The following is a 27,100-nucleotide window of genomic DNA, read 5'->3' as shown; positions in this document are numbered from 1 at the left end:
TTGAGATTTTTGGCAAAAAAATTGCAATTTCTTGAGCTGCTTCGCCACGTCACGGCAAATCTCATTTGAAGCAGTCCTACACTAAAATATTTTTATAAAATGTGCCATACGGCCTCACATATGAATAGTAGAACTGCTCTTAGCAGCACTCACCTGGTCTATTTCAATCCCGTACCCATGACTGAGTCATGGCTGTGGGCGGGACAGGTCCAAGCAAATGCTGCATGAAGTAAATAGCCTGTGGACAAAGCCTTTTTTTTTTTTTTTTTTTATATATGTGTGTATGTCTGCTAAAGGAATCCGCACCGTCGCATTTACAATCACGAAATTTTGCACAGACGCCTCATGTGACTCAGGGAACGTCATAGACTATGTTTTGATGGGAAAATTTACAGTTACTCTCTAAAATCCTGCCTCCATTAAACTGAATAGAGGTGAAAGCTATAGGCTATTAATAGCAACTGTCAGTGGTTGCTATAGGAACAAAATAAACTGTTAGTATAAGTAGCTCATGTGTGAAGTAATATGATGTTGGTGGGGAGACGGATAGAGAGAGACAGAAAGAGACAGACAGACAGACAGAGACAGACAGAGACAGACGTGGAAAGAGACAGCTCTGGAAAGAGACAGCCGGGCAAAGAGAGAGCCCGGCAAAGAGAGAGCCAGACAAAGAGACAGCCAGGCAAAAAGACAGCTGGGCAAAGAGACAGCCGGGCAAAGAGACAGCCCTGGAAAGAGACAGATGGGCAAATAGACAGATGGGCAAAGAGACAGACGGGCAAAGAGACAGCCCTGGAAAGAGACAGATGGGCAAAGAGACAAACGGGCAAAGAGACAGACGGGCAAAGAGACAGAGCTGGAAAAAGACAGACCTGGAAAGAGACAGCCCTGGAAAGAGACAGCCCAGGAAAGAGACAGACCAGGAAAGAGACAGACCGGGAAAGAGACAGCCCTGGAAAGAGACAGCCCTGGAAAGAGACAGCCGGACAAAGAGACAGACCGGGAAAGAGACAGCCCTGGATAGAGACAGCCCTGGAAAGAGACAGCCGGACAAAGAGACAGCCCTGAAAAGAGACAGCCCTGGAAAGAGACAAATGAGCAAAGATACAGATGTGCAAAGAGATAGCCCTGGAAAGAGACAGCCCTAGAAAGAGACAGCCAGTGAAAGAGACAGAAGGGGAAAGAAACAGTTGGGGAAAGAGACAGCCCTGGAAAGAGACAGCCCTGGAAAGAGACAGCCCTGGAAAGAGACAGACGGGGAAAGAGACAGACGGGGAAAGAGACAGACGGGGAAAGTGACAGACGGGCAAAGAGACAGACGGGCAAAGAGACAGATGGGCAAAGAGACAGATGGGCAAAGAGACAGACAGGCAAAGAGACAGACCTGGAAAGAGTCAGCCATGTAAAGAGACAGCCCTGTAAAGAGATAGAGGGGGAAAGAGACAGCTCTGGAAAAAGTCAGCCTTGGAAAGAGACAGACGGGGAAAGAGACAGATGGGCAAAGAGACAGACAGGCAAAGAGACAGACCTGGAAAGAGTCAGCCATGTAAAGAGACAGCCCTGTAAAGAGATAGAGGGGGAAAGAGACAGACCTGGAAAGAGACAGACCGGGAAAGAGACAGACTGGGAAGAGAAATACCAGGAAAGAGAAAGACTGGGAAAGAGACAGCCCTGGAAAGAAATAGCCCTGGAAAGAGACAGACGGGCAGAGAGACAGACGGGCAAAGAGAAAGACCTGGAAAGAGACAGACGGGCAAAGAGACAGACGGGCAAAGAGACAGATGGGCAAAGAGACAGACGGGCAAAGAGACAGACTGGGCAAAGAGACAGACTGGGCAAAGAGACAGACTGGGAAAAAAGACAGACCTGGAAAGAGACAAACCTGGAAAGAGACAGACGGGGAAAGAGACAGACAAAGACAGATGGGGAAAAAGACAGATGGGTAAAGAGAGAGACAGACAGACACACATATAGAGACAGACACAGAGATAGAGACAGACACAGAGATAGAGAGAGACAGACAGACACAGAGATGAAGATAGACTGATACAAATACAGACAGAGAGATAAAACAGACAGACAGAGACATAGACACAGACAGACAAAGAAAGACACAGACAGAGAGACACACAGACAGAGACACACAGAAAGAGACTGGGAGAGAGACAGAGAGACAGTTACTATCCGGGCAACGCCCGGGTACTACAGCTAGTGGGTATATATAACTCAGCTTGAGAACCTAAGTGATACAACACATCTTTGTGCCTGATCCATAATTTCCTAGCGCTCATGTCATTCAACCACTACAACTTTGCAATATGCCATACTAGTGTTCTACGAGCTCCTGGGCAAATTGATCCCATACATCCCTGTGTGAGCAAGACCACTCCATCACTAGCAAATTGATCCTCTACATCCCCTGTGTGTGCAAGACCACTCCATCACTAGTAAATTGATCCCCTATATCCCGTGTGTGTGTGTGTGTGTGTGTGTGTGTGTGTGTGCGCAAGACCACTTCATCGCTAGCAAATTGATCCCCTACACATTGTGTGTGTGTGTGTGTGTGTGTGTGTGACACACCACTCCATTACTAACAAATTGAACCCTACATCCCCTGTGTGTGTGTGCAAGACCACTCCATCACTAGCAATTTGATCCCCCTAAACCCCCTATTTGTGCGCCAGACCACTCCATCACTAGAGTCCCATGCACCACAGATACAGTCAGGGCCAGAAATATTTGGACAGTGACACAAGTTTTGTTATTTTAGCTGTTTACAAAAACATGTTCAGAAATACAATTATATATATAATATGGGCTGAAAGTGCACACTCCCAGCTGCAATATGAGAGTTTTCACATCCAAATCGGAGAAAGGGTTTAGGAATCATAGCTCTGTAATGCATAGCCTCCTCTTTTTCAAGGGGCCAAAAGTAATTGGACAAGGGACTCTAAGGGCTGCAATTAACTCTGAAGGCGTCTCCCTCGTTAACCTGTAATCAATGAAGTAGTTAAAAGGTCTGGGGTTGATTACAGGTGTGTGGTTTTGCATTTGGAAGCTGTTGCTGTGACCAGACAACATGCGGTCTAAGGAACTCTCAATTGAGGTGAAGCAGAACATCCTGAGGCTGAAAGAAAAGAAAAAATCCATCAGAGAAATAGCAGACATGCTTGGAGTAGCAAAATCAACAGTCTGGTACATTCTGAGAAAAAAGGAATTGACTGGTGAGCTTGGGAACTCAAAAAGGCCTGGGCGTCCACGGATGACAACAGTGGTGGATGATCGCCGCATACTTTCTTTGGTGAAGAAGAACCCGTTCACAACATCAACTGAAGTCCAGAACACTCTCAGTGAAGTAGGTGTATCTGTCTCTAAGTCAACAGTAAAGAGAAGACTCCATGAAAGTAAATACAAAGGGTTCACATCTAGATGCAAACCATTCATCAATTCCAAAAATAGACAGGCCAGAGTTAAATTTGCTGAAAAACACCTCATGAAGCCAGCTCAGTTCTGGAAAAGTATTCTATGGACAGATGAGACCAAGATCAACCTGTACCAGAATGATGGGAAGAAAAAAGTTTGGAGAAGAAAGGGAACGGCACATGATCCAAGGCACACCACATCCTCTGTAAAACATGGTGGAGGCAACGTGATGGCATGGGCATGCATGGCTTTCAATGGCACTGGGTCACTTGTGTTTATTGATGACATAACGGCAGACAAGAGTAGCCGGATGAATTCTGAAGTGTACCGGGATATACTTTCAGCCCAGATTCAGCCAAATGCCGCAAAGTTGATCGGACGGCGCTTCATAGTACAGATAGACAATGACCCCAAGCATACAGCCAAAGCTACCCAGGAGTTCATGAGTGCTAAAAAGTGGAACATTCTGCAATGGCCAAGTCAATCACCAGATCTTAACCCAATTGAGCATGCATTTCACTTGCTCAAATCCAGACTTAAGACGGAAAGACCCACAAACAAGCAAGACCTGAAGGCTGCGGCTGTAAAGGCCTGGCAAAGCATTAAGAAGGAGGAAACCCAGCGTTTGGTGATGTCCATGGGTTCCAGATTTAAGGCAGTGATTGCCTCCAAAGGATTCGCAACAAAATATTGAAAATAAAAATATTTTGTTTGGGTTTGGTTGATTTGTCCAATTACTTTTGACCTCCTAAAATGTGGAGTGTTTGTAAAGAAATGTGTACAATTCCTACAATTTCTATCAGATATTTTTGTTCAAACCTTCAAATTAAACGTTACAATCTGCACTTGAATTCTGTTGTAGAGGTTTCATTTCAAATCCAATGTGGTGGCATGCAGAGCCCAACTCGCGAAAATTGTGTCACTGTCCAAATATTTCTGGACCTAACTGTAGCTATTTGGGCCAGCATTTACTTCTCCTGACTCTTCTATATCCAAGAAAGCCCCTATGTTCTCTATGAGGAAGTCGCTGCCAGACTCCTCCTACTTATCTTGCCAAGAACAAAAGAGGTCAGGAGGCCCCCATAGACGAGACTGACAGCCAAGCTTTCTGATATCAGCCAATGTTAGTCTTATATGCATGGGGCCTTAAATAATAAGTTAAGTATCAGAAATTGATACTTAATTTTCCAATACATTTATAGAAAAATTACCCACGACATCCCTCAAATTATTACTTTCCTGTACCTGAGTCTCCTTTTTTAAAAGTGAAGAAGCCTCCACCATATTGTAAAAGCCTAAAAGCCTTGGCATGACCACCAATCCTAAAGAAGATTGATATGAGCAACCACAGACATTGCCATAAGCAATTGTAAAATCTTATTAGAGGCATGCTGTCTGTGGACCATTAAAGCACTACTCCAGCATTTTTGGGGTTTTTTTCACAGCTGGAGTAATGCTTTAAATCTAAGTCCTCTGCCTCCCATCTTATACTCACCTTCCAACGTCTTCATCTGATATCAGTGGTACTCCGGTCGGTCAAAGCACTTTGTGACTTGCCAGCAGCTCCATTGTTTCATTGAGCACACAGGAGGTCACAAATCAATACAAGTATATGTGGTTATCGTAATGGCCCTCATAGACTTGCATTGAGAGCTTGTGATGTAAGTTCTGACTTCCGGACAGTCAGACGTTGCGATCACAAGATGGCACCATGGGACCAGAGAAACATGGAAAAGAGGTGAAAATGAGGATGAGTATGAGGGCAGGAGACTTGGATTTAAAGCACCACTCCAACTCTGAAAACAAAAAACCTGCCATGGTGCTTTCACCACTTCCCAACATTGGACGTACCAGTATGTGACGCCCTGGCAAAACCAGGTAGTCACAAATAGGCCCCTGCATAACACCTTCCCTCATTAGGAAACACACAGCCAACCAGTAAACCCTAGTCACCCCCCCTTAGGGACAGATAGACACACCAGTGGGCGTAACCAGGCAGTTGGGACACGCCCACCCAGAGGTCTAGACAGCCCAGGGCGGTAAAAGAGTCAGTCAAGTTCAGTCTAGTCTGATGTTCACTTTGGAAAGGAGTGTGGGCTGGAGCTAGGGTTAGCTCCAGCAGTAAAAACCAAGTTGAACGGTGCCAGGGTAGGAGCCCTGGTGCCTTGGCTAGGAGGCAGACGGTGGTCTCCGTCAGCAGGAGACGGGAAGACGGTGTGGAGACACGGGGCTCAGTGGGTGCTCTTGTCCGCTGGCCCAGCCACCTTTAGAAAGACAGCATGGCTCAGGGCTCATCCCAACTGAACGCACAACCTCCTTAACCGTGGGCGGAACACTACTCAGACAACACAGGGTGAGGGAATCGCAATATTAAGACTTTATTGGATCCACAAAATATTAATGGCACATAACACATAACCAGCAAAACACACAAATGTAACAGGCAACAGAGTGTCACCCTTCCGCTGGCTCACCAGGGATTTAGAATGTCCATGCCTCAGAGGTTCTAGGGCTATTTACTCCAATCCAGCAGCACCCAGCTTTTTGCGGGCACCCACCGAGAAAGGAATAACGCCAGATTTAGGAAGCTGGCTGAGGTCTGCAAAGTTTGTACCAGGTGACTGGATTGTCCCAACCTGGGTTTACTCCTTAAGTAGTCTCTGGTTTGATGATATAATCCTGGCAGCCGGAGTCGAAATCCCTAGACTGTGGATATGGTCTTCAATCGGAACCAAAGTCCCTAGATTGAAGCCACAAGGTATCCTGATCCTCTATCCAGCTCCTAAGAGCTTAGACTGGATCATGCACATCCATCCCCTGGTGCCTTAAGGAAGTCCCCTTTTTATAGCCCGCGCCTTCCCTGTGGATATACTGTGCCCTTATCGGATTGGTTGTACAAGGTTGCTTCTCTTATTGGATGAATTTCGAGCTGCATGAATAATGTTCATTTAAATGGTGTGGATAGAAAGACTGAGGATATCTACATGGAGTCTGCAAGTCACAGACTAGACAATGGCTACTAAGGTAATTTACATTAGATTAGCAATACACAACTACATTACAATGATTGCTCCAAAGGGTCTGGTCCCAAACAATAGTTTAGCAAACATGAGTTTACACACAGAAGAACAATACGTCTGGCTGAATTTTAAGAAACTTTAACCCATGCTAGGCATTGGGTGTCCATGTCATCACAGACGGCTTGGTGGAACCGAGGTGGACTGGGCCAGGGTTGTAGCCTGCCGGTACTGACATGGGGAACCGACCCAGAAACCGTAGCACAAAGGGGGGTACTCGGACCCTAAAGCCAGGAACCAGAAGCAAGTGGAACTGGTTAATTAACCGATTGAGGCCAGGACTAGAGGTCCTGTCCCACCCAAAGTCCCTCATAGAAGACAACAGCCCACCGATTAGGGATAAGAGCTCACCGCCAAGGCCCATAGATTCCATGGGCGAGCGCCTGCGGGCACGGCTCCTTAGGCCACTTGAAGCCGGGAGTGGACTCCTGAGTTTTATACTGGGAAAGTCCACCAAAGGATAGAGACCACCAGCCGGGTGGGGGATCCAGAACGCAACCGGCCACCGCCACCTTGGTTTACCAGAGACTTGTGTGTTTTCCTCACAGTGAGTACACCAGCACCCCCCCTACGGTCATCATCTCCCCTGCACTCACCAACCGGGTCCCGGGGCCACCATTCCTGCCCACGGAGGGGTTAACAACTTGCTGCACAACATCTCCCCCGGGTGCCCCGTAACAGCAGCGGTGGTGTCCCACCTCACCACACACCGTGGGTGGCGTCACGAACTTAATACGGTCCAGCCCGTACATATACGTCCCCCCATTTATTTGGCATGTCCGTGAGACCCCCGGGTCCGGAGACCCTCGAGCCACCACCCCTGAAGGCCCAATTCCGAGCAGCACCAGCTGCTGGCACGGGGGCGGCACAAGTACATTTTATATTGCGGTGCATTCATGCTAATGAACATACCAGTACGTCTTGGCGATCATGCAGGCCAAGGAACTGTGCTTGCGTGATCGCCCCTGGGAGCTCAGCTTAACTGATAGCCAAGCTCCAGTTATCACAGTTGGGGCCGGTGCCCGTACCACCCCAGCTGTTTAACCCCCTGAATGCCAAGATCAATAGAGATTATTGCAATGGCAAACCAACATCAAATGATGACCTCTGGGTTACCTAGCTACAGTGGCCTGTTAGACAATGACAGGAGCATGGTCTAACAGACATTCTGTCAGTTTCAAACTGTCAGGTGTAATGTATTGCCATGCTTGTGTTTGGCAATGCGCTACACTAGCCATCAGACTAAAGCCTGCTTTACACCTTACAATTAAGCATACGATATCGTATGCGATGTGACACGCCTCCATCGTATGTGCGTCACGTTCAATTTGTTGACTGTGTTGCACAATCGATTATTTGCCATCACACATACTTACCCTTCCATACGACCTTGATGTGGGTGGTGAACATCCACTTCCTGTAGTGGGAAGGACATTCGGTGTCACAGCGACGTCACACAGCCGCCGGCCAATAGAAGCGGAGGTGCAGAGATAAGCGGGACGTAACATCTCGCCCACCTCCTTCCTTCCGCATTGCCGGCGGCAGGCAGGTAAGCTGTGTTCGTTGTTCCCGTGGTGTCACACGGAGCGATGTGTGCTGCCTCGAGAACGATGAACAACCGGAGCACAGAAGGAGGAACGACTTTTTGAATATGAACAATTTGTCAACGAGCAACGATAACGTAAGTATTTTTGCTCGTTCACAGTCGTTCTGAGGTGTCACACGGTACGATATGTCTGACGATGCCGGATGTGCGTCACTGGCGACATGACCCCGACGACATATCGCCCGATATATCATATCGTGTGACGACTGCATGGGTTCTGCCAATGTGACACGGTACCCACAAACTATTCCAGCAAAATCTGCCCTGCAATATGACGCTTTTTCCCTTCTGAGCTTTGCACTGTGCTTCAAAAGTAGTTTTCAACCACATATGGGGTCTTGGCAAACTCAGGAGAAATTGTATAAAAAATTGTAGTATTTTTTTTCTTCTAGTACCCTTTTGAAAATTAAAAATTTGGGGCCAAAGCAATATTGTATTGGAGAAAATGGGACATTTTTATTTACTCAGCAAAATATTATACCATTCTGTGAATCGTTTGAGTGTGAAAAATGCTAACTATATCTCTATAGAAAGTCCTTGAAGAGTGCAATTTCCAAAATGGGGTCATTTGTGGGGTTTTCTATTTTTTTGCCATGTCAGGAGCTCTTTAAATGTGACATAGCGTCTGCAATCTATTCCAGCCAAAATGGCATTGCTAGATTCAAATAACGCTCCATCCCTTCTGAACCATGATGTGCACCCAAAAAGTAGTTTTCCAACACATATGGGGTATCAGTGATAAGCCTGCTTTACACGTTTCAATATGTTGTGTGATCGCATTTGCGATCGCACCCGCCCCCATCGTTTGTGCGGCACGGGCAATTTCTTGCCCGTGTCGTACAATGCTGTAACCCCCGTCTCACGTACTAACCTTCCAAACGACCTCGCTGTGGGCGGCGAACATCCACTTCCTGAAGGGGGAGGGACGTTCGGCGTCACAGCGACGTCACATTGCGGCTGGCCAATAGAAGCGGAGGGGCGGAGATGAGCGGGACGTAAACATCCCACCCACCTCCTTCCTTCAGCATTGCCGGCGGCTGCAGATAAGCTGTGTTCATCGTTCCTGGGGTGTCACACGGAGTGATGTGTGCTGCCTCGGGAACATTGAACAACCGGACGTTCGATTTTTAGAAAATGAGCGACGTGTCAGCGATGAACGAGAAGGTGAGTATTTCTGCTCGTTCATAGCTGTCACACACTACGATATCACTAACGTGGCCGGATGTGCGTCACTTACGACGTGACCCCGCCGACATCTCGTTAGATATCCCGTAGCGTGTAAAGCCCGCTTAAGCAGGAGAAATTGCACAACAAATTGTATGGTCCATTTTCTCCTGCTACCCTTATAAAAAATAAAAAAATGGGGCTAAAGTGATGTTTTGGGGGAATAAAATATTTTTTCCTTTTCACTGCTTAACGTTAAGAAATCATGTAAAGCACCTGGGGGTTCAAGGTGCTCTCCACACTGCTAGATAAATTCCTTCAGGGATGTAGTTTCCAAAATGTGGTCTCTTGTGGGGGGTTCTACTGTTTAAACCCATCAGGGGCTTGATAAATTTGACATGGCATCTGCTGTCTGTCTTAGCCAATTTTGCATTCCAAAAGGGAAATGGCGCTCCTTCCCTTCCAATCTCAGCCGTGTGACCAAACAGTAGTTTTCAACCACATATAAGGTATCGATATACTCAGGAGAAATTACACAACAAATTGTATGGTCCATGTTCTTATGTTACACTTGTGAAAATTAAAAATTTGGGGCAAATGCAACTCGTTTGTGGGAAAAATGTATGTTTTCATTTTTACAGCTCAATGTTATAAAATAGGCTTTGGTGATAAGGGGTTAATCAGCTGTAACATCTCACATACGGCATATGGAAAACTATATAGTTCTTAGACGATGAATTATCAGTTTTCCTATACTGTATGTACTTCAGTAAAGTGTTTAGGCGATAACATAGTTTGTAGGAATTCTTCACACGTAAGTTCAAACATATGACTTTTTCTAATCGTATAACATATCAAAGATCCAGCATATGACACTTCATATATGATATATAATTTCTCTGATGTATGAAAATGCTTGTCATTGAAAAACATCCAAAAAGTATTTTATCCTAAGCAAACGTGAATCAAACCACCTGCCACAATTATCGCATCTGTTATGAACTTGGCAGAGATGGCAAAATCCAGATTCCAGCCATCTGTTGAGTCGAGAACAACTGGACTATGCACGAATGGTAAATGGAAAGAGTGATAACTATATATAGGCAGCCAGACATGACTTGAGCCTGTGATTTTGGCTTGCTCTATTCTTTATTTGTGACTTAAAGTTAACATATTTGGATCAAAGTGGTTTAATGTCTTGTTGGCTGTTATTCTACTCAGCAATATTACCCTTAAACGCCACGAAGGAGCAGAACTCAGCAAAGACCTGGCAGTACATATAACTATGAGACATTGCTAGTCAGAAAGTCATAGTATACAGTAAGTCCCAGAGGTAAAAATTACATTAGAAGATGTCTGGAATTTAAGGTGTGACAAGTCTAAGGTGCAAAAGTTTCTTAATATATACTCTTTTGTATAGTATGAGTTTTTGTATAAAAGCATTCTCAGTGTTAGGCTAAGGTCAGACGAGTGTATTTTTACTTATCCAACAAATCAAATCAATTAGGCTAATTATACTCAGATCACAGTTTGATCAGAGTGTGATACGATTTTCTTGGATGTGGAGAAGATAGGAAAAAAATGCTATGTTCCCTATTCTGTCCCTATTGTGTCAGTCCGTAAAAACCTTATCTTTTTTTGACTGTCCCATTTACTTGCTGTGACCCGATAATCGGATGCAACTCGGACATGCTTGGAATTTGCTATGAAAATTGGACTTGTGCAGAGCCCCATACTATAAAATTGGTCCTAATTCAAACCGATGGGTTTTTTTAGACCGCAAATTCGGTGGTGTGAGCAAGATTGCTATATTTATTGTTAAAAATATTCTGGATTGCATTGTTCCACAAGTATGGCTTTTGAGTAAAGGGTACTTTATACGCTACGATATCGCTAGCGATAGCTAGCGATGTCGTGCGCGATAGCACCCGCCCCCGTCGTTCGTGCAATATTTGGTGATCGCTGCCGTAGCAAACAATATCGCTACGGCAGCGTCACATGCACATACCTTTTCAGTGACGTCGCTGTGACGGCCAAACAATCTCTCCTTCAAGGGGGAAGTGCGTTCGGCATCATAGCGACGTCACTGCGGCGTCACTAAGCGGCCACCCAATAGCAGAGGAGGGGCGGAGATGAGCGGCCGGAACATCCCGCCCACCTCCTTCCTTCCTCATTGCTGGTGGATGCAGGTAAGGAGATGTTCGTCGTTCCTGCGACGTCACACATAGTGATGTGTGATGCCGCAGGAACGATGAACAACCAGTGACATGCACCACCAACGATATTATGAAAAGGAGCGACATGTTAATGATCAGCGATTTTTGACGCTTTTGCGATCGTTGATAGTCGCTCCTTGGTGTCACACGCTGCGATGTCGCTAACGGCGCCGGATGTGTGTCACTAACGACTAGAGTTGAGCGCGGTTCTAGGTTCGAGGTTCTCCAGTTCTAGGCTCGAGTGATTTTGGGGGCTGTTCGAGATCGAACTAGAACTCGAGCTTTTTGCAAAAGCTCGATAGTTCTAGATACGTTCGAGAACGGTTCTAGCAGCAAAAAGCAGGGCTTTTTACAGCTACAGTGTGCAGGAGCCATCGCTGGCAGCCTGCCAGAAGCTGGTAACCAAGATAAACATCGGGTATCCAACCAAAGCGCTTTGGTTAGTAACCCGATGTTTATCTTAGTTACGTGCAGGAAGCCCACACTTCCCCGCTCAGCTCGCTCCGCCCCCTCCTGCCCGCGGCATGTACACATACACACACACACACACACACACACACACACACACACACACATGGTCCCGCTCGGCTTACCTGCGGTGATGAAGTCCCGCCATCCCGACCTCAGCGCTGTCACTGTCCTCCATGGCCGCCGCTTGTCACATCACCTCTCGCTTCCGACCCGAGACTTACTAGCGGTGACGTCACGGGCCTCTCGCGATACTTGGTGTGAAGGCGCCGGTCATTGAACTCAGTGACAGGGGCTGTCAGTGTGCTGGAGATCAGCGCAGGTAATGTACCTCGTTGACAGCAGCACTTGTCATGCCCTGCAGTGACCTGGGCTGACCCATTGATGTTAGCTCAGGTCACTGCACTGCTCTCCCAGCCAATGGGGAACATCCTGCTCTTCATTGACTGGGACAGTGTGGATCGTCATGGCAACCCCTTGGATTACACCAGACCTGGATTTGTTTTTCTTTCTAATAAATTGGTTAAAGAGGGAATGTTTTGGGGAGTGTTTTTTCAAATAAAAATGTGTTTGTCGTCTATTTTTTTTTATTACTGACTGGGTTGGTGATGTCGGGTATCTGATAGACGCCTGACCTCACCAACCCCAGGGCTTGATGCCAGGTGACATTACACATCTGGTATTAACCCCATATATTACCCCGTTTGCCACCGCACCAGGGCGCGGGATGAGCTGGGGCGAAGCTCCAGGATTGGCGCATCTAATGGATGCGCCACTTCTGGGGCGGCTGCGGCCTGCTATTTTTAGGCTGGGGAGAGTCCAATAACCATGGACCTCCTTAGTCTGAGAATATCAGACCCCAGCTGTCTGCTTTACCTTGGCTGGTGATCCAATTTTGGGGGGACCCCTACGTGTTGTTTTTTTTTAATTATTTATTTAAATTAAAATAACAGCGTGGGGTGCCCTCAGTTTTGGATTACCAGCCAAGGTGAGGTTGCCAGCTGTGGTCTGCAGGGTGCAGCCGTCTGCTTTACCCTAGCTGGCTACAAAAATAGGGGGAACCCTACGTCATTTTTTTTTTTCCATTTTTTTGGCTAAATACAAAGCTAAGCACCCCTTAGTGCCACATGAAAGGCACCAAAGGGTGCAAAATTACAAAATGCAGGAGAGTGGGACATTATGTGTCTTTCTGCCATTATAATGACAGAAAAGACTGATATGAAGTGCACAAGCACAAGAAAATCACCAGAGCGCTCTACGCTGTGAAAAGCAGTAGAAAATGGCACTGGAGTGAACATGTGACCGCCTCATGTAGGATGAAGCTATGGATCCTGGGTAAATTTATGCATTTACCCTCATTCAGTTTTTTTGCAGTACACAAAAAAAAACAGAAGGCACACAGACGACAAACAGATGACATACGGACCGTCTACGGAACGAAAACGGATGCCACACGGATGCACCCGTGAAAAAAAACGGACTGTTTTTTGTAGACCACAAAAATGGATCGGTCGTGTTAATGTAGCCTTATTCTGATCTGCCGTTTATAAACAGCAGGCATAAATAAGTGAATAACGCCCCCCGGGGTCAGAAAATCTCCAGGGTTTCAGGGCTAGCTGAGACCCTGGAGATCATGATTCAGGACGGTTTTTCCGGTCCCCGCTCACGTGATCACAGGTATACACCGTACACCGATGATCACGTTACAGTAAATGACAGCGCCGGTAAAAAAAAAATTATCTCCCATCTGGCATGAACAAACACTTCTCCACTTCTTCTCCACTTCTTCTCCACTTCTCCACTTTTTCTCCACTTTTTCTCCACTTTTTCTCCACTTTTTCTCCACTTTTTCTCCACTTTTTCTCCGTTCTTTTTCTATGGTCGGTCTACCCATTAGCTCTGCCATGCATAGTGTAGCTCTACACCTACTGCACATGTTACTTTATTATTGACATCTCTTTCATACCAGAGCTGTCTAAGCCTACTCTGACCCCATATTTGTCATTACTATATTGTCCTTGTACTGTATTTTGACATTTGTATCATGTGTTTCATTTCTTGCTGTGTTGCAATTTTTTTGCTGCATCCCAATTGTACCTCTACATTGTTCGAGTTTATGTTATTGTTCTCTCACTCTTATCATTTTTCATGATTACATGCAGATAAGTCCAATCTGACGAAGGCTCAGGCCGAAACGTCATTTGTAACTTGTTTTGGACAAAAACATATATGCTTATGAAAAAAAATGATTTCTTAATACGGACCAATAAAGAGTGATTTTGCATTACTATCCGTTGTGACTTACTGACTTAGTCTGGGAGATTTAGAGTGCCGAGGTAACTCACTAATTTTATCTATTATTACCTCTGAGCACCTATATACCAGTGAGCAGAGCTTCCTCTACAGTAGTTCTCCTGATTAGGCATGCCCTTACCTCATGAGCAGGGCATTGCAGCTTTGGTAGCAACCATTACGACATGGACTCTGCTGCTGTGGACCCGGGGAGAGTGAGTGCAGATTCATTGCACCCACACTCCTCACATGAAGGGTCCGAACTCCTAGAAAATGGGGGATACGTTCCCTGAGTGTCTCCCCCCCATATTCTAGACGGTCCAGAGTCGTCGTGGGACCCCTTTATTTTTTTTCTTACAATAAATTGGTGAAAGAGGAAATGTTTTGGGGACTGTTTTTTCAAATAAATTTCTTTTGGCGATTTTTTTTTTTTTGTTAGTACTGACAGTTTATGATGTTGGGTATCTAATAGACGCCATGACATCACAAACTGCTGGGCTTGATCTCAGGTGACTTTACAGCTAGTATCAACCCGATTTATTACCCCGTTTGCCACTGCACTAGGGCACGGGATGAGCTGGGGTGAAGCGCCAGGATTGGCGCATCTAGTGGATGCGCCACGTCTGGGGTGCCTGCGGCCTGCTATTTTTAGGCTGTGAAGGCCCAATAACTATGGACCTTCCCACCCTGAGAATACCAGAACACAGCTGTCCGCTTTACCTTGGCTGGTGATCCAATTTGGAGGGGACCCTACTTTTTTTGTGTAATTATTAATATTTATAAAATAATTATAAAAAAAGAGCCTGGGAGGACCTCCACATTGGATCCCCAACCACGGTAAAGCTGCCAGCTGTGGTTTTCAGGCTACAGACGTCTGCTTTACCCTAGCTGGCTATCAAAAATGGGGGGACCCCACGTCATTTTTTTTTTTAACTATTTTTTAAATAGAAAAAATTAATGGGCTTCCCTGTATTTTGATTGCCAACCAAGGTAACGACAGGCAGATGGGGGTGGCAACCCATAGCTGTCTGCTTTATCTGCGCTGAGAATCAAAAATACCGCGGAGCGCTATGTCATTTTTTTTAAAGATTTATTTTTACAGCACTGTGATGTCCAGCAATCAAAATACAGGGAAACCCATTTTGTTTTTAGTTATTTAAATAAATAATTAAAAAAAATATATATGGGCTCCCGCTGCATTTTTTGTATTGCTAGCTAAGGGTAATCCAAGCAGCTACTGGCTGCTAACCCCCACTGCTTGGTGTTACCTTCACTGGCAATGGAAAATCCAGGGAGGCATTTTTTAATTTTTTGGCCAAAAAACTACAAAAAAAGGACGTGAGCTTTGCCATATTTTTGTATGCTAGCCAGGTATAGCAGGCAGGTGCTGGAAGAGTTGGATACAGCGCCAGAAGATGGCGCTTCTATGAAAGTGCCATTTTCTGAGGCGGCTGCAGACTGCAATTCGCAGCAGTGGGGCCCAGAAAGCTCAGGCCAACCTGTGTTGCGGATTCCAATCCCCAGCTGCCTAGTTGTACCTGGCTGGACACAAAAATGGAGCGAAGCCTACGTCATTTGTTTTCTAATTATTTCATGAAATTCATGAAATAATAAAAAAAGGGCTTACCTTTATTTTTGGTTCCCAGCCGGGTACAAATAGGCAACTGGGGGTTGGGGGCAGCCGTACCTGCCTGCTGTACCTGGCTAGCATACAAAAATATGGCGAAGCCCACATAATTTTTTCAGCAAAAAACTTCTGCATACAGTCCTGGATGGAGTATGCTGAGTATGCTGAGCCTTATAGTTCTGCAGCTGCTGTGTGTCTGTATGGAGAAGAGCAGACAGCAGCTGCAGAACTACAAGGCTCAGCATACTCCATCCAGGACTGTATGCAGAAGTTTTTTGCCCACCAAAAAAATGACGTGGGCTTCGCCATATTTTTGTATGCTAGCCAGGTACAGCATGCAGCTACGGGCTGCCTCCAACCCCCACTTGCCTATTTGTACCCGGCTGGGAACCAAAAATATAGGGAAGCCCTTTTTTTTTAATTATTTCACTTATTTCATGAAATAATTAAAAAACAAATGACGTGGGCTTCGCCCCATTTTTGTGTCCAGCCGGGTACAACTAGGCAGCTGGGGATTGGAATCCGCAGCACAGGTTAGCCCGAGGTTTCTGAGCGCCTCTGCTGCGAATTTCAGTCCGCAGCCGTCCCAGAAAATGGCGCTCTCATAGAAGCGCCATCATCTGGCGCTGTATCCAACTCTTCCAACAGCCCTGGAGCCGGGTGGCTTGTTGGGTAATCATGAGTTAATACTGGCTTTGTTTTACTAGCCAGTATTAAGCCAGAGATTCTTAATGTCAGGCACGTTTGACCCGGCCATTAAGAATCTCCAATAAAGGGTTAAAAAAAAGACACCACACAGAGAAAAAATACTTTAATAGAAATAAATACACAGACACATTAGAGACTCCATCTTTATTACCCCCTGTCAGCCCAATAAATCCCCAATAAACCAGAGCTGATAAGAGGTTTTTAATAGAGGCTTAAATTATAAGCAGCAATTTCAGCGTTCCAAGTGCCTTTAAATGAATTTGAAGAAACTACACTTCAGGATTGTAGTGAGGATTGTAGTGAGGATGAGGTGCCCCAGCCCATTACTTGATGGGCTGGGGCACCTCATCCTCACTACAATCCTCACTAGTGTAGTAGTAGTGACGATTATAGTGAGGATGAGGTGCACCAGCCCATCATGGGCTGGGGCACCTCATCCTCACTACAATCCTCACTAGTGTAGTAGTAGTGACGATTGTAGTGAGGATGAGGTGCCCCAGCCCATTACTTGATGAGCTGGGGCACCTCATCCTCACTACAATCCTCACTAGTGTAGTAGTAGTTAAATTATAAGCAGCAATTTCAGCGTTCCAAGTGCCTTTAAATGAATTTGAAGAAACTACACTTCAGGATTGTAGTGAGGATTGTAGTGAGGATGAGGTGCCCCAGCCCATTACTTGATGGGCTGGGGCACCTCATCCTCACTACAATCCTCACTAGTGTAGTAGTAGTGATGATTGTAGTGAGGATGAGGTGCACCAGCCCATCATGGGCTGGGGCACCTCATCCTCACTACAATCCTCACTAGTGTAGTAGTAGTGACGATTATAGTGAGGATGAGGTGCACCAGCCCATCATGGGCTGGGGCACCTCATCCTCACTACCATCCTCACTAGTGTAGTAGTAGTGACGATTGTAGTGAGGATGAGGTGCCCCAGCCCATTACTTGATGAGCTGGGGCACCTCATCCTCACTACAATCCTCACTAGTGTAGTAGTAGTTAAATTATAAGCAGCAATTTCAGCGTTCCAAGTGCCTTTAAATGAATTTGAAGAAACTACACTTCAGGATTGTAGTGAGGATTGTAGTGAGGATGAGGTGCCCCAGCCCATTACTTGATGGGCTGGGGCACCTCATCCTCACTACAATCCTCACTAGTGTAGTAGTAGTGATGATTGTAGTGAGGATGAGGTGCACCAGCCCATCATGGGCTGGGGCACTTCATCCTCACTACAATCTTCACTACAATCGGGAAGCAGCGTGCAGCCATCACTCCGTGAGTGATCAGTGCTGCTAGCGGTAACGCTGACAGACGCGTTACCATAGCAACTGTGCTCCCGGAGCCGCGGTTAGTGCTATGGCAACGGTGATCTCCGTTAATGACCGGCTGTGTCAGCCGGTCCCTAACGGAACGGGGAGTCGACCATGTGCTAGAGCATATCGCCGGTACACGGCGATACACAAATGTGCACCGTGTACCGGAGAGATGCACTCGCAGGTCCTACATGACGTGTCATAGTCATGTGACCAGTCTGTAGCCAATGAGATAATAGCCACGTGACTAGTCACATGGCTATTTTGATGTCACGATAGGTCCTGCTTCTCTGCTGGCAGTGCCATACACCGGGAGGATTCAGCGATCATCGGATGGAATAGCGGCAGGAGACAGAGTGCAGGAGGGATCGCGGGGACCGGTAAGTGTTATGGCAATGTTTATTAACTGTTTGTGTACATTTATCATGCATTTTTATGTGTTTGTGATTGCCTCCCATTCTAGCCTATAGGTTCGAGTTTGGTTCGTCGAACGTTCGACGAACTGAACTCGAACGGGACCCCCGTTCGGCGAACCGACCTCGAGCCGAACCGCGACCGGTTCGCTCATCTCTACTAACGACGTGACCCCGACGATATATCGTTAGCGATGTCGCAGCGTGTAAAGCACCCTAAAGAGTGGTGGCAGGTCAAAGAAATAAACCCTCCTAAATAAAACATAAGAGAATGTAACAAACTAAAAATAAATACATAGAAAAATAAATGATAGATATAATAAAAAATAGGTATGTGGTTGAAACAAGGCATTCTAAAATGAAATTCATGGATACATTGACATTTCAAAAATTGCAGCATTACCAAGACTAAATTTAAAATTTTCTTTCAAGACAAGAAAAAGTCAAAATCCTTTCACCATAATCGTACAAAAGGTTTATATGCCTTGTTCATATTACAGCAAGTCAATTACTTAGAAGTTGTTGCAGTTTCAACTTGTTTTGCTTTGCATTTGTATTGGAGGAATCAGGTCTGATGATGTTAAAAGGGTTGTCCACTACATCCCCTTCTCATTCCCCATGTTAAACCCCATTAAAATTAAAAAGCTTATACTCAACTTCGGTGTCAGCACCATTCCAGTGGTCTGCACTCGTGTTCCTGGGGCTCAAATGAGGTTGTTACATGCGAGCCCCACACTCAATCATTATCGAATTTTCTCTGCCTACCTTTAAGCAAATGATTTATTAACTGGAAGTGAGAGCTGCGGCTGCCTCTTACCTTTTATTGATTATTCATATGTTCAAAAGCGGGGAGTGACAAGCCAGTGAGATTGGGTGGTTGTGACATCAAGCGAGTCGTGGGAATGGGAGTGTGTCGCCCAGGGTTATGGGTTACTCAGTCCCAGGCGGTCTATAACTGGAGAATGTCACTTTGGTGGCCGGTGCCCGGTCCCGTGCCCTGGGTCCTTTTTGAAAAGGGAAATATTTACAGGGGATTAGAATAGTGTTCACACATGACGCCACTTGCGGTGTTGCGGCTACGTGGATGGAGCCGGCACTGCACAATGTCCACTACTTGGGTTGGTATTAATGGCAGCCTGGATGGTAGGCCCCTCGCAAGCAGGGCCAGGCCCCAGAGGGTATGTAATGTAACGGGTGTCAGAAGAAGGTAGTCCACACAAGGGGTTCAGTGCAACTGGTTCTTTACTCACTTACTAGTGGTAACTGGTCACCCGAGGCCAGCTGGTTTCACCTTCAGGTCCCTTTAGTCCCAGTGCCAGTTTAGCAATCTGATGCCTTCTTCCCCTGCACCTGTCTCTGGTTGGTGGGTCCCCGTGGCGTATAGCAGCTGGGGGTCCCCGTCTGGTGGTCTTCCACTGCAGTCCGTATGACAGTAGTGTGAACCCTGTAAGGTTGGAGTCTATGGTCTTGTCCCCGGTTCTCCCTTTGCTACTGAGTCCCGGACTTCAAGGTCAGCGAGATCCTTGATGGTCCCCTCGCTGTGCAGGTGTTATCAGGCCTGCCTGGAGCTTCTGCCTGACCTAGGGTCTTGTACCCTGTTGGTGCGTAGTTCCGGGAGTACTCCACCGAGGGGTCACTAAGAAACATCTAACATTAGTGCAAGGAGGCAGGTTAAGACCACCAGCAACATCAAAGGGAGCAGATTCCCGGACAAGCTCGCCCAGAGAGGCAGCGGCACCCGGAGACTTGGTTTACCTTTGTGTCAGAGTCTGCTTTGCGGTCACATCACTACAAACACTGCCTGAGTGAGTACACTGTCTCCCCCTGTTCCAACCTGCACGGCGCTCCCCTACACCTCCACCATCCAGAGTCCCGAGGCCTATCCTACACGTGGAAGGAATGTTATTTGGCTGCCCCACTCCATCCTCCCCCGGGTACTCTCATCAACAGCGGCCGTACTCCCCTCACCGCGAACCACCTTTTCATTTGAAGTGGCCGCGAGCCCCCGGGTCCGGAGACCCTCGAGCCACAGCAGACTTGGATCCGAGCGGTTCGACTGCTGCAGGGGCGGCACATATATGCTTTCTTATTTTAATGGTGACAAACATTGGGAATGAGAAGGAATTGTCCAAGAACTGGACAACCCCTTTAAGAACTGCAGTCTTAAAGGTGGAAAATTAACTTTGTGTCCAAGCCTTGAGTTCCAAATGCATTATCATCATCAGTTATTTGTTGGTCACCAAAACAATTCTGCATTAATTATAATATTGTATAATTTATAACCCTGCCTAATTTTCTTTTCAGGGCACCATTTTTCTGCCTGGCAACAGAGTAGTGGAGCATCCATGTAATGAGGAAAGTCCAGGGAAATTTCTATTCGAGGTGGTTCCAGGTAAGGCTTTTACTTATATTCACTACTGAAGTTTTAGATTACTTGAATTCATTGACTCAAAGATTGTTTTGCCCATGCTTGTTAGGAAGGTTTGACGAGAGCCATTGCCATCTATCACTTCTTTTCTATGCCTTGTTTTGGATGTACATGATTATAGATAGGACTAGATGGACTTATAATTTTGAGTATGTAACTTTGTAAAAGAGAAATCTTCAAATTTTGAATACATTAATTTAGGATAATGTATTAATTCTATTACATGAAAATTAATGTATAAAATGTGCTATTGTTGGTCTGTTAAAATATTTTTCATTGAAAAACAATCAAAAAGTATATTATTGTACTCTTCAAACTTTTTACAAGCTGCGACTCTCAGTCAGGATCGTTGGGCAAAGACTGAATAAAATTAGACTGATGAGCCCTCTCCTTCTTCAGCTGGACTCATGAAATGCTTCAATATTTCTCACTGCTGAGTGTTTGCTATAATTATATACAGTCTATGCAGCCCTTTCTTAGATTTATACTAGAGAAGAACAGATTCTAAATTGGAATCCACCATTTTTGCAAAATTTTCCTAAGAAATTTGGTTTTCAGTTACTAAATTGGCATGAATCTTAACGCTAGAACGCATACCTGGGGCCTCGCAGGCCTGCTAGGTCATTCTTTTTCATTGGTAGATTGAATTGCTTGCGCGTTCTAGGGTTAATACTAGAAAGCTTGTGATTGCTTTGAAAAGGACCGCGCTGTTCAGAAGGACTTACATTGTACTGTAGATACTGTAGATAGAGAGAGGACTCTGTTGACTATAAGAGGTTACACACTAAATGAGAGAAAGAGGACCCCACTGGCCATAAACGTTTACACCCTACAAGAGAAAAAAACCCTCACTAACCATAAGAACTTACTGTATGGGTTTTCCATCTTTCTACATTAATTGGAATTACCCTATTCACTGATAAGAAACAAAGTTCTTCACAAAGGTGAAATGAAAGTATCGTCCAATAAATACTAAATATTGCATAATATACTTGAAGAATCCTGAAACACCAATAAGCGTAGGATTCCACTTGCGACAGACTTGAGCGTATCTCGCATCACATCTCCCGGAACGGCCTGACTCTCTCCGGACAGGAGTGGGTCAGCTGCATCTATTTCTATGCAGCTGAGATGCTCCCATCGGGAAAGTGGCAGGCCATCCCGGGAGATGCGATGCGAGATATGCTCAAGTCTGTCGCAAGTGGAATCCTACCCTAAGATAGGTAGAGGCAAAGTGGCATAAAGTTAGCAAACATTTACAAATATTATTATCAGCAATGCCGTACAATCCCATCTTGCCTTGATGTACTATAGCATGACAATGCATCATGTTTGCAGGTACCTGGACATATTATAGGAGTAGACCTCATGACTTGCTTGCAGTGTTAGTTTTATTTGTGATGGAATAAGGTGTTTTAGTGGATGTTAAGTATCCGATGTTCATCTTGGCGTTTCTTTTTATTTGTACAGTTAATGAGACACTCACCAAAGAATGATTGCCTAAGCACCAAGCAGAACAATACTATTGATCACGGTGTAGTACACAGCTATGAGCAAATTAGCCTAATATGTTTTAGTGGGATTTTAATTGTACAAGACATAATATCAGGCTCTTCACAGTAACAGTAGTATTGACACTTAAAGAAAACCTTTCACTAGGTTTTATCTATATACAGTGCTATGCAGACGTTTGAGCACCACTGGTCAAAATTACTGTTATTGTGAACAGTTAATCAAGTTGAAAATGAAATGATCTCTAAAAGGCATAAAGTTGAAGATGACAAATTTCCTTTATATTTTAGGTAAGAAGAAAAAAAAATATTTTCATCTTTAACATTTTAAAAACTACAAAAATGAAAATGGGCCAATGCAAAAGTTTGAACACCCTTGGAGATTTGTGTGCTCAGATAACTTTGACTATCATTTCAGACCTTAATTAGCCTGTTAGGTTTGTGGCTTGTTCATTATCATAGTTAGGAAAGGGCAGGTTATGCAAATTTCACAACTTTATAAAAACCCAGCGTCCTCTAACCTTGTGCAAATAAAACAACAGCCATTGGTTTTTCAAAGCAGCTGCCTAGCACTCTGAAAATCAAAATGGTGAAGGCCCACAAAGTAGAAGAAAGCTAGAAGAAAATAGCAAAGCGTTTTCAAGTTGCCCGTTCCTCATTTCGAAAAGTAATTCAGAAATGGCACTTACAGAAACAGTGGAGGTCAGGATAAGGTCTGGAAAACCAAGCAAAATTTCTGTGAGAGCTGCTCGTAGGATTGCTAGAGTGGCAAATCAGAACCTTCACTTCACTGCAAAAGTCCTTCAAAAAGATTTAGCCAACTCTGGAGTTGTGGTACATTGTTCTACTGTTCAGACACACCTACAGAAAAATGGCCTTCATGGAAGAGTCATCTGAAGAAATCCTCTCCTGCGTCCTAACCATAAAATTTAGCAACAGAAGTATGCAAAATAACATCTAAACAAGACTGATGTATTTTGGAAGCAAGTCGTGTTAACTGATGAGGTTAAAATAGAACTCCTTGGCCACAATGATCAAACCAAATGTTTGGGAAAAAAAGGAGACAGAATGTCACGACAAGAACATCTCGCCAACCATTAAGCATGGGGGTGGATTAATCATGTTTTGGGTTGTGTTCTATCCAATGGCACTGGAAACATTTCACGGGTAGAGGGAAGAATGGATTCAATTAAAGTTTAACAAATTCTTCAAGCAAACATAACACCATCTGTAAAAAGCTGATGTTGAAAAGAGGATGACTTCTACAAATGGATAAAAATCCTAAACACAATTCAAAATCCACATTAGCCTATGTCAAAAGGTACAAGCTGAAGGTTTTACAATGGCCCTCATAGTCCCCTGATCTGAACATCATTGAAAATCTGTGGCTAGACCGCAAAAGAGCAGTGCATGCAAGAGGACCCAGGAATCTTACAGAACAAGAAGACTTTTCCAACGAAGAAAGCATGAAAATCCCTCAAACAAGAATTGAAAGACTCTTGGCTGACTACAAAAACATTTACAAGCTTTGATACTTGCCAAAGGGTGTGCTGCAGGGTACTAACCATGCAGGGTACCCAATATTTTGCATTGGCCAACTTTATTTTTTGTTGTGAATTTAAAAATGTAATATATATATATATATTTTTTTGTCCAAAATGCAGAAGATGTGTTATCCTTAACTGTATGGCTTTTACAGATAATTTCATCTTCAACTTGCTTAATTGTTCAGAATATCAGTAAACTTGACCAGGGGTGCTCAAACTTTTGCATGCCACTCTAAACTATGGCCCTGATGCATCCTCGTCTTTGGGCCTCTTTTTTGTCTAGTTTTGTGTGTTTTGCACCTTTTTTGTTTGAATCAAATCTTTTATTCTATTTATGCCTTTAATGAAGTCTATTTTATATGTCCTCACATGTTTTATTGTTTGTTTTCCACTTTGGGGGCGTTGTTTAGTGATTCCAGATGTTTTCGATTATAAATCAATTGCGACATCTTAAAAAAGTCTTAGGAGCACTTTGCACGCTGCGACATCGCAAGCCGATGCTGCGATGCCGAGCGCGATAGTCCCCGCTCCCGTCGCAGCTGCGATATCCTTGTGATAACTGCCGTAGCGAACATTATCGCTACGGCAGCTTCACATGGACTCACCTGTCCTGGGATGTCGCTCTGGCCGGCGACCCGCCTCCTTATTAAGGGGGCGGGTCGTATGGCGTCACTGCGACGTCACATGGCAGGCGGCCAATAGGAGCGGAGGGGCGGAGATGAGTGGGATGTAAACATCCCGCCCACCTCCTTCCTTCCGCATATCCTATGGAAGCCGCGGTGATGCCGGTAGGAGATGTTCCTCGCTCCTGCAACTTCACACACAGCGATGTGTGCTGCCGCAGGAGCGAGGAAGAACATCGGACCGTCGCGTCAGCGTAATTATGGATTACGCCGACGCTGCACCGATGATACGATTACGACGCTTTTGCGCTCGTTAATCGTATCATCGAGCCTTTACACACTACGATGTCGCATGCGATGCCGGAAGTACGTCATTTTCAATTTGATCCCACCGACATCGCACCTGCGATGTTGTAGTGTGCAAAGCCCGCCTTACAGTTTGGTTCAACTTCACTTCAGTCCCCTTCCCCGGTGTATTTTTGTGCATGCCAGTATTTTGGCACAATTTTTGTGATTTTTGGCTCCAATGTGAGACCTTTGGCATCAAAAGTCACAAAAAAAAACAATTCAAGACACTAAAACAGACAATTTTTAATCTTTGTGGCAAATTGTGGGAACTAATACCACAAGATCGAAAAGAAAAGTGATGAATCTGAGTTGACATCTACCACCTATTTGTCATCTACAAAAGCATTCCTCCAACCTCTTCATACTAGTCCAAATGCCCCACATACATAAGAAAAGGGCTTTTATAATTGTCCCGCATCATATTGGAGCCTGTGCTCAGGGCCTCCTCTGTCCCCTCAATTGCTGGCTCTTGTATCTTGATTGAACTGTCTGCCATCACGTTTGTCATCCACAGTCTGTTTAATTCTCACACCTACATAGTAGGGATAAGGTGCTGAACCTGAATAGGCCCAAAAGGTTGTGTGGATGATGTCAGCCATGTCAATCAACGCTGGAGACAAGGCAATTGCAGGGACTTAGGATGGTGATTAGACCATTCGGCACCGATTACCATATGATGCAGGACAATTATAAATGCCATTTTCATATTTATGTAGGGATAGTAAAGCTCTTATGAAGGGGGTGCAAGAGTGCTTTTAATAGCAACTGAAAGGTGGTGGATATATTTTAAGTTGGTTGATCCGAATGTTATGCCCCCTTTTTATTCACATGGAACCAATACCATGGTTTTGCCTTCCTCTGGATCAACATGTTAGGCTACGGGTTGAACTAGATGGACTTAGAGTCTCCCTTCAACCTTAAAAACTATGATACCATGATACTATGAATACAGAGAACATGTTAACTCTGTTGAGTAGATTAAGATTTTAGCTCCATAATATAATATTTCCACAATAATACAGAAGACATTACTTTGGATCAACCCTATATATAGAAAACATGGTGACACTGAAATCTTTGGATGGTCCGAGAGGAATGCTGAGGTCAAATTCATTCCCTGGATTTCTACCATTGGAATGGATCCAACAGAAGGAAGAAATATGAGGAAAGCCTTCATTTGGGGTTCTTGTTTGGTTTAGTCCTAAAAATAGGGAGTGTGTATTTGTCATGGAGATTCGTCATGTGAAATAAAAAAAAATTATGTCAGTTAGTTAGCAACCATATTTATAATCTTTTGGCAGGGTTGACTCCGCTATTATGCTGGTCCTTTGATGATAGAGTCCCAGTGCGCCCCCTAAATCTTTCCGACTCTATAACTTTTAACATTCAATGAGACCTTGTTTTTTGTACTACAAGCTGTTGTTTTTATCGTTACCATTTTTAAGTCTTTATGACTTTCTGATTTCTTTTTAGTAAATTTTTGGGGACGTCAAAGTGACCAGTAAAACAGCAATTATGCTTTTTTTTCATTTCCGCATTCAATGCAAGGGATAAATATCATGACGTTTTGTTACTTTGCAATTCTATGTATGCGGCAAAGCGAAATATGTAAACATTTCTTTATTGTTTGGATTATAGTTAACTTACAGGAAAAGGAGTGTGGTTTGAATTTTTTTATATTTGTTTATGTTTTGAAAATATTTTCCATGTTTTATTACTATTCCCTCTTTAGAATAGGCCTTAGAAGACACCAGCACTGTGCCCTGGAATTGTGAGAAGTAAAGGTTATTGGAGGGGATACCTTCCCCCATCTCTAAATTTTTAAGTTCCGCTGTCGCAATAACGTGACGGTGGCATTTAACTGGTTAAACTGCTGCCAGCTAGATGATACATAAGAGTTGTACCTATCATAACTTATTTATTGATGCAACATTGTTTTATGCCAGATTTAACAATTGGGTGCTTGCCATGTGGGGAGAGACTTGTAAACTTGAAATATAGAGAAGCCATATTTTTCCTATCGGCACTGGAAACCAACTTACATTTTGCTCGAAGAGAAAAAATAACAATCTCTGGTAGACAAGATTGAGCTGGAAAAATGTTTACATTACAACAATTATAGTTTTGATTTTACAAGAGGACAACAGAACATGAAATGGGAGCGTGACAGAATTCTCTAACAAATAGTTTGCCCAGTGTGTAGCTATATTCCCATTTTTATGACACTGCGGTAAAATAAAGTAAGGGGAGCAGTGCTGGATTACAGGAAGAAAAAATATCTAGATCTCCGGGCCTTTCCCATCTTAAGGACCTATGGGTTCTCTACTGCCAACCT

At 44.6% G+C, this 27,100-nt stretch overlaps 1 protein-coding gene across 4 annotated transcripts in view; it reads left to right on the top strand.

Annotated features, from left to right (window-relative positions):
- ARHGAP24 (Rho GTPase activating protein 24) overlaps window positions 1-27,100 on the top strand; it is a 1,297,893-nt gene that overhangs the window by 885,051 nt on the left and 385,742 nt on the right. For all 4 annotated transcript variants that reach the window (XM_075351869.1, XM_075351876.1, XM_075351884.1 and 1 more), the window contains exon 3: window positions 20,613-20,700. In XM_075351869.1, coding sequence (XP_075207984.1) covers window positions 20,613-20,700 — 88 coding nt within the window. The remainder of the gene's footprint in view (window positions 1-20,612; window positions 20,701-27,100) is intronic.

Source organism: Anomaloglossus baeobatrachus, chromosome 1 (genome assembly GCF_048569485.1).
Source record: "Anomaloglossus baeobatrachus isolate aAnoBae1 chromosome 1, aAnoBae1.hap1, whole genome shotgun sequence".
NCBI lineage: Eukaryota > Metazoa > Chordata > Amphibia > Anura > Aromobatidae > Anomaloglossus > Anomaloglossus baeobatrachus.
This window is presented reverse-complemented; position numbering and strand designations above follow the sequence as displayed.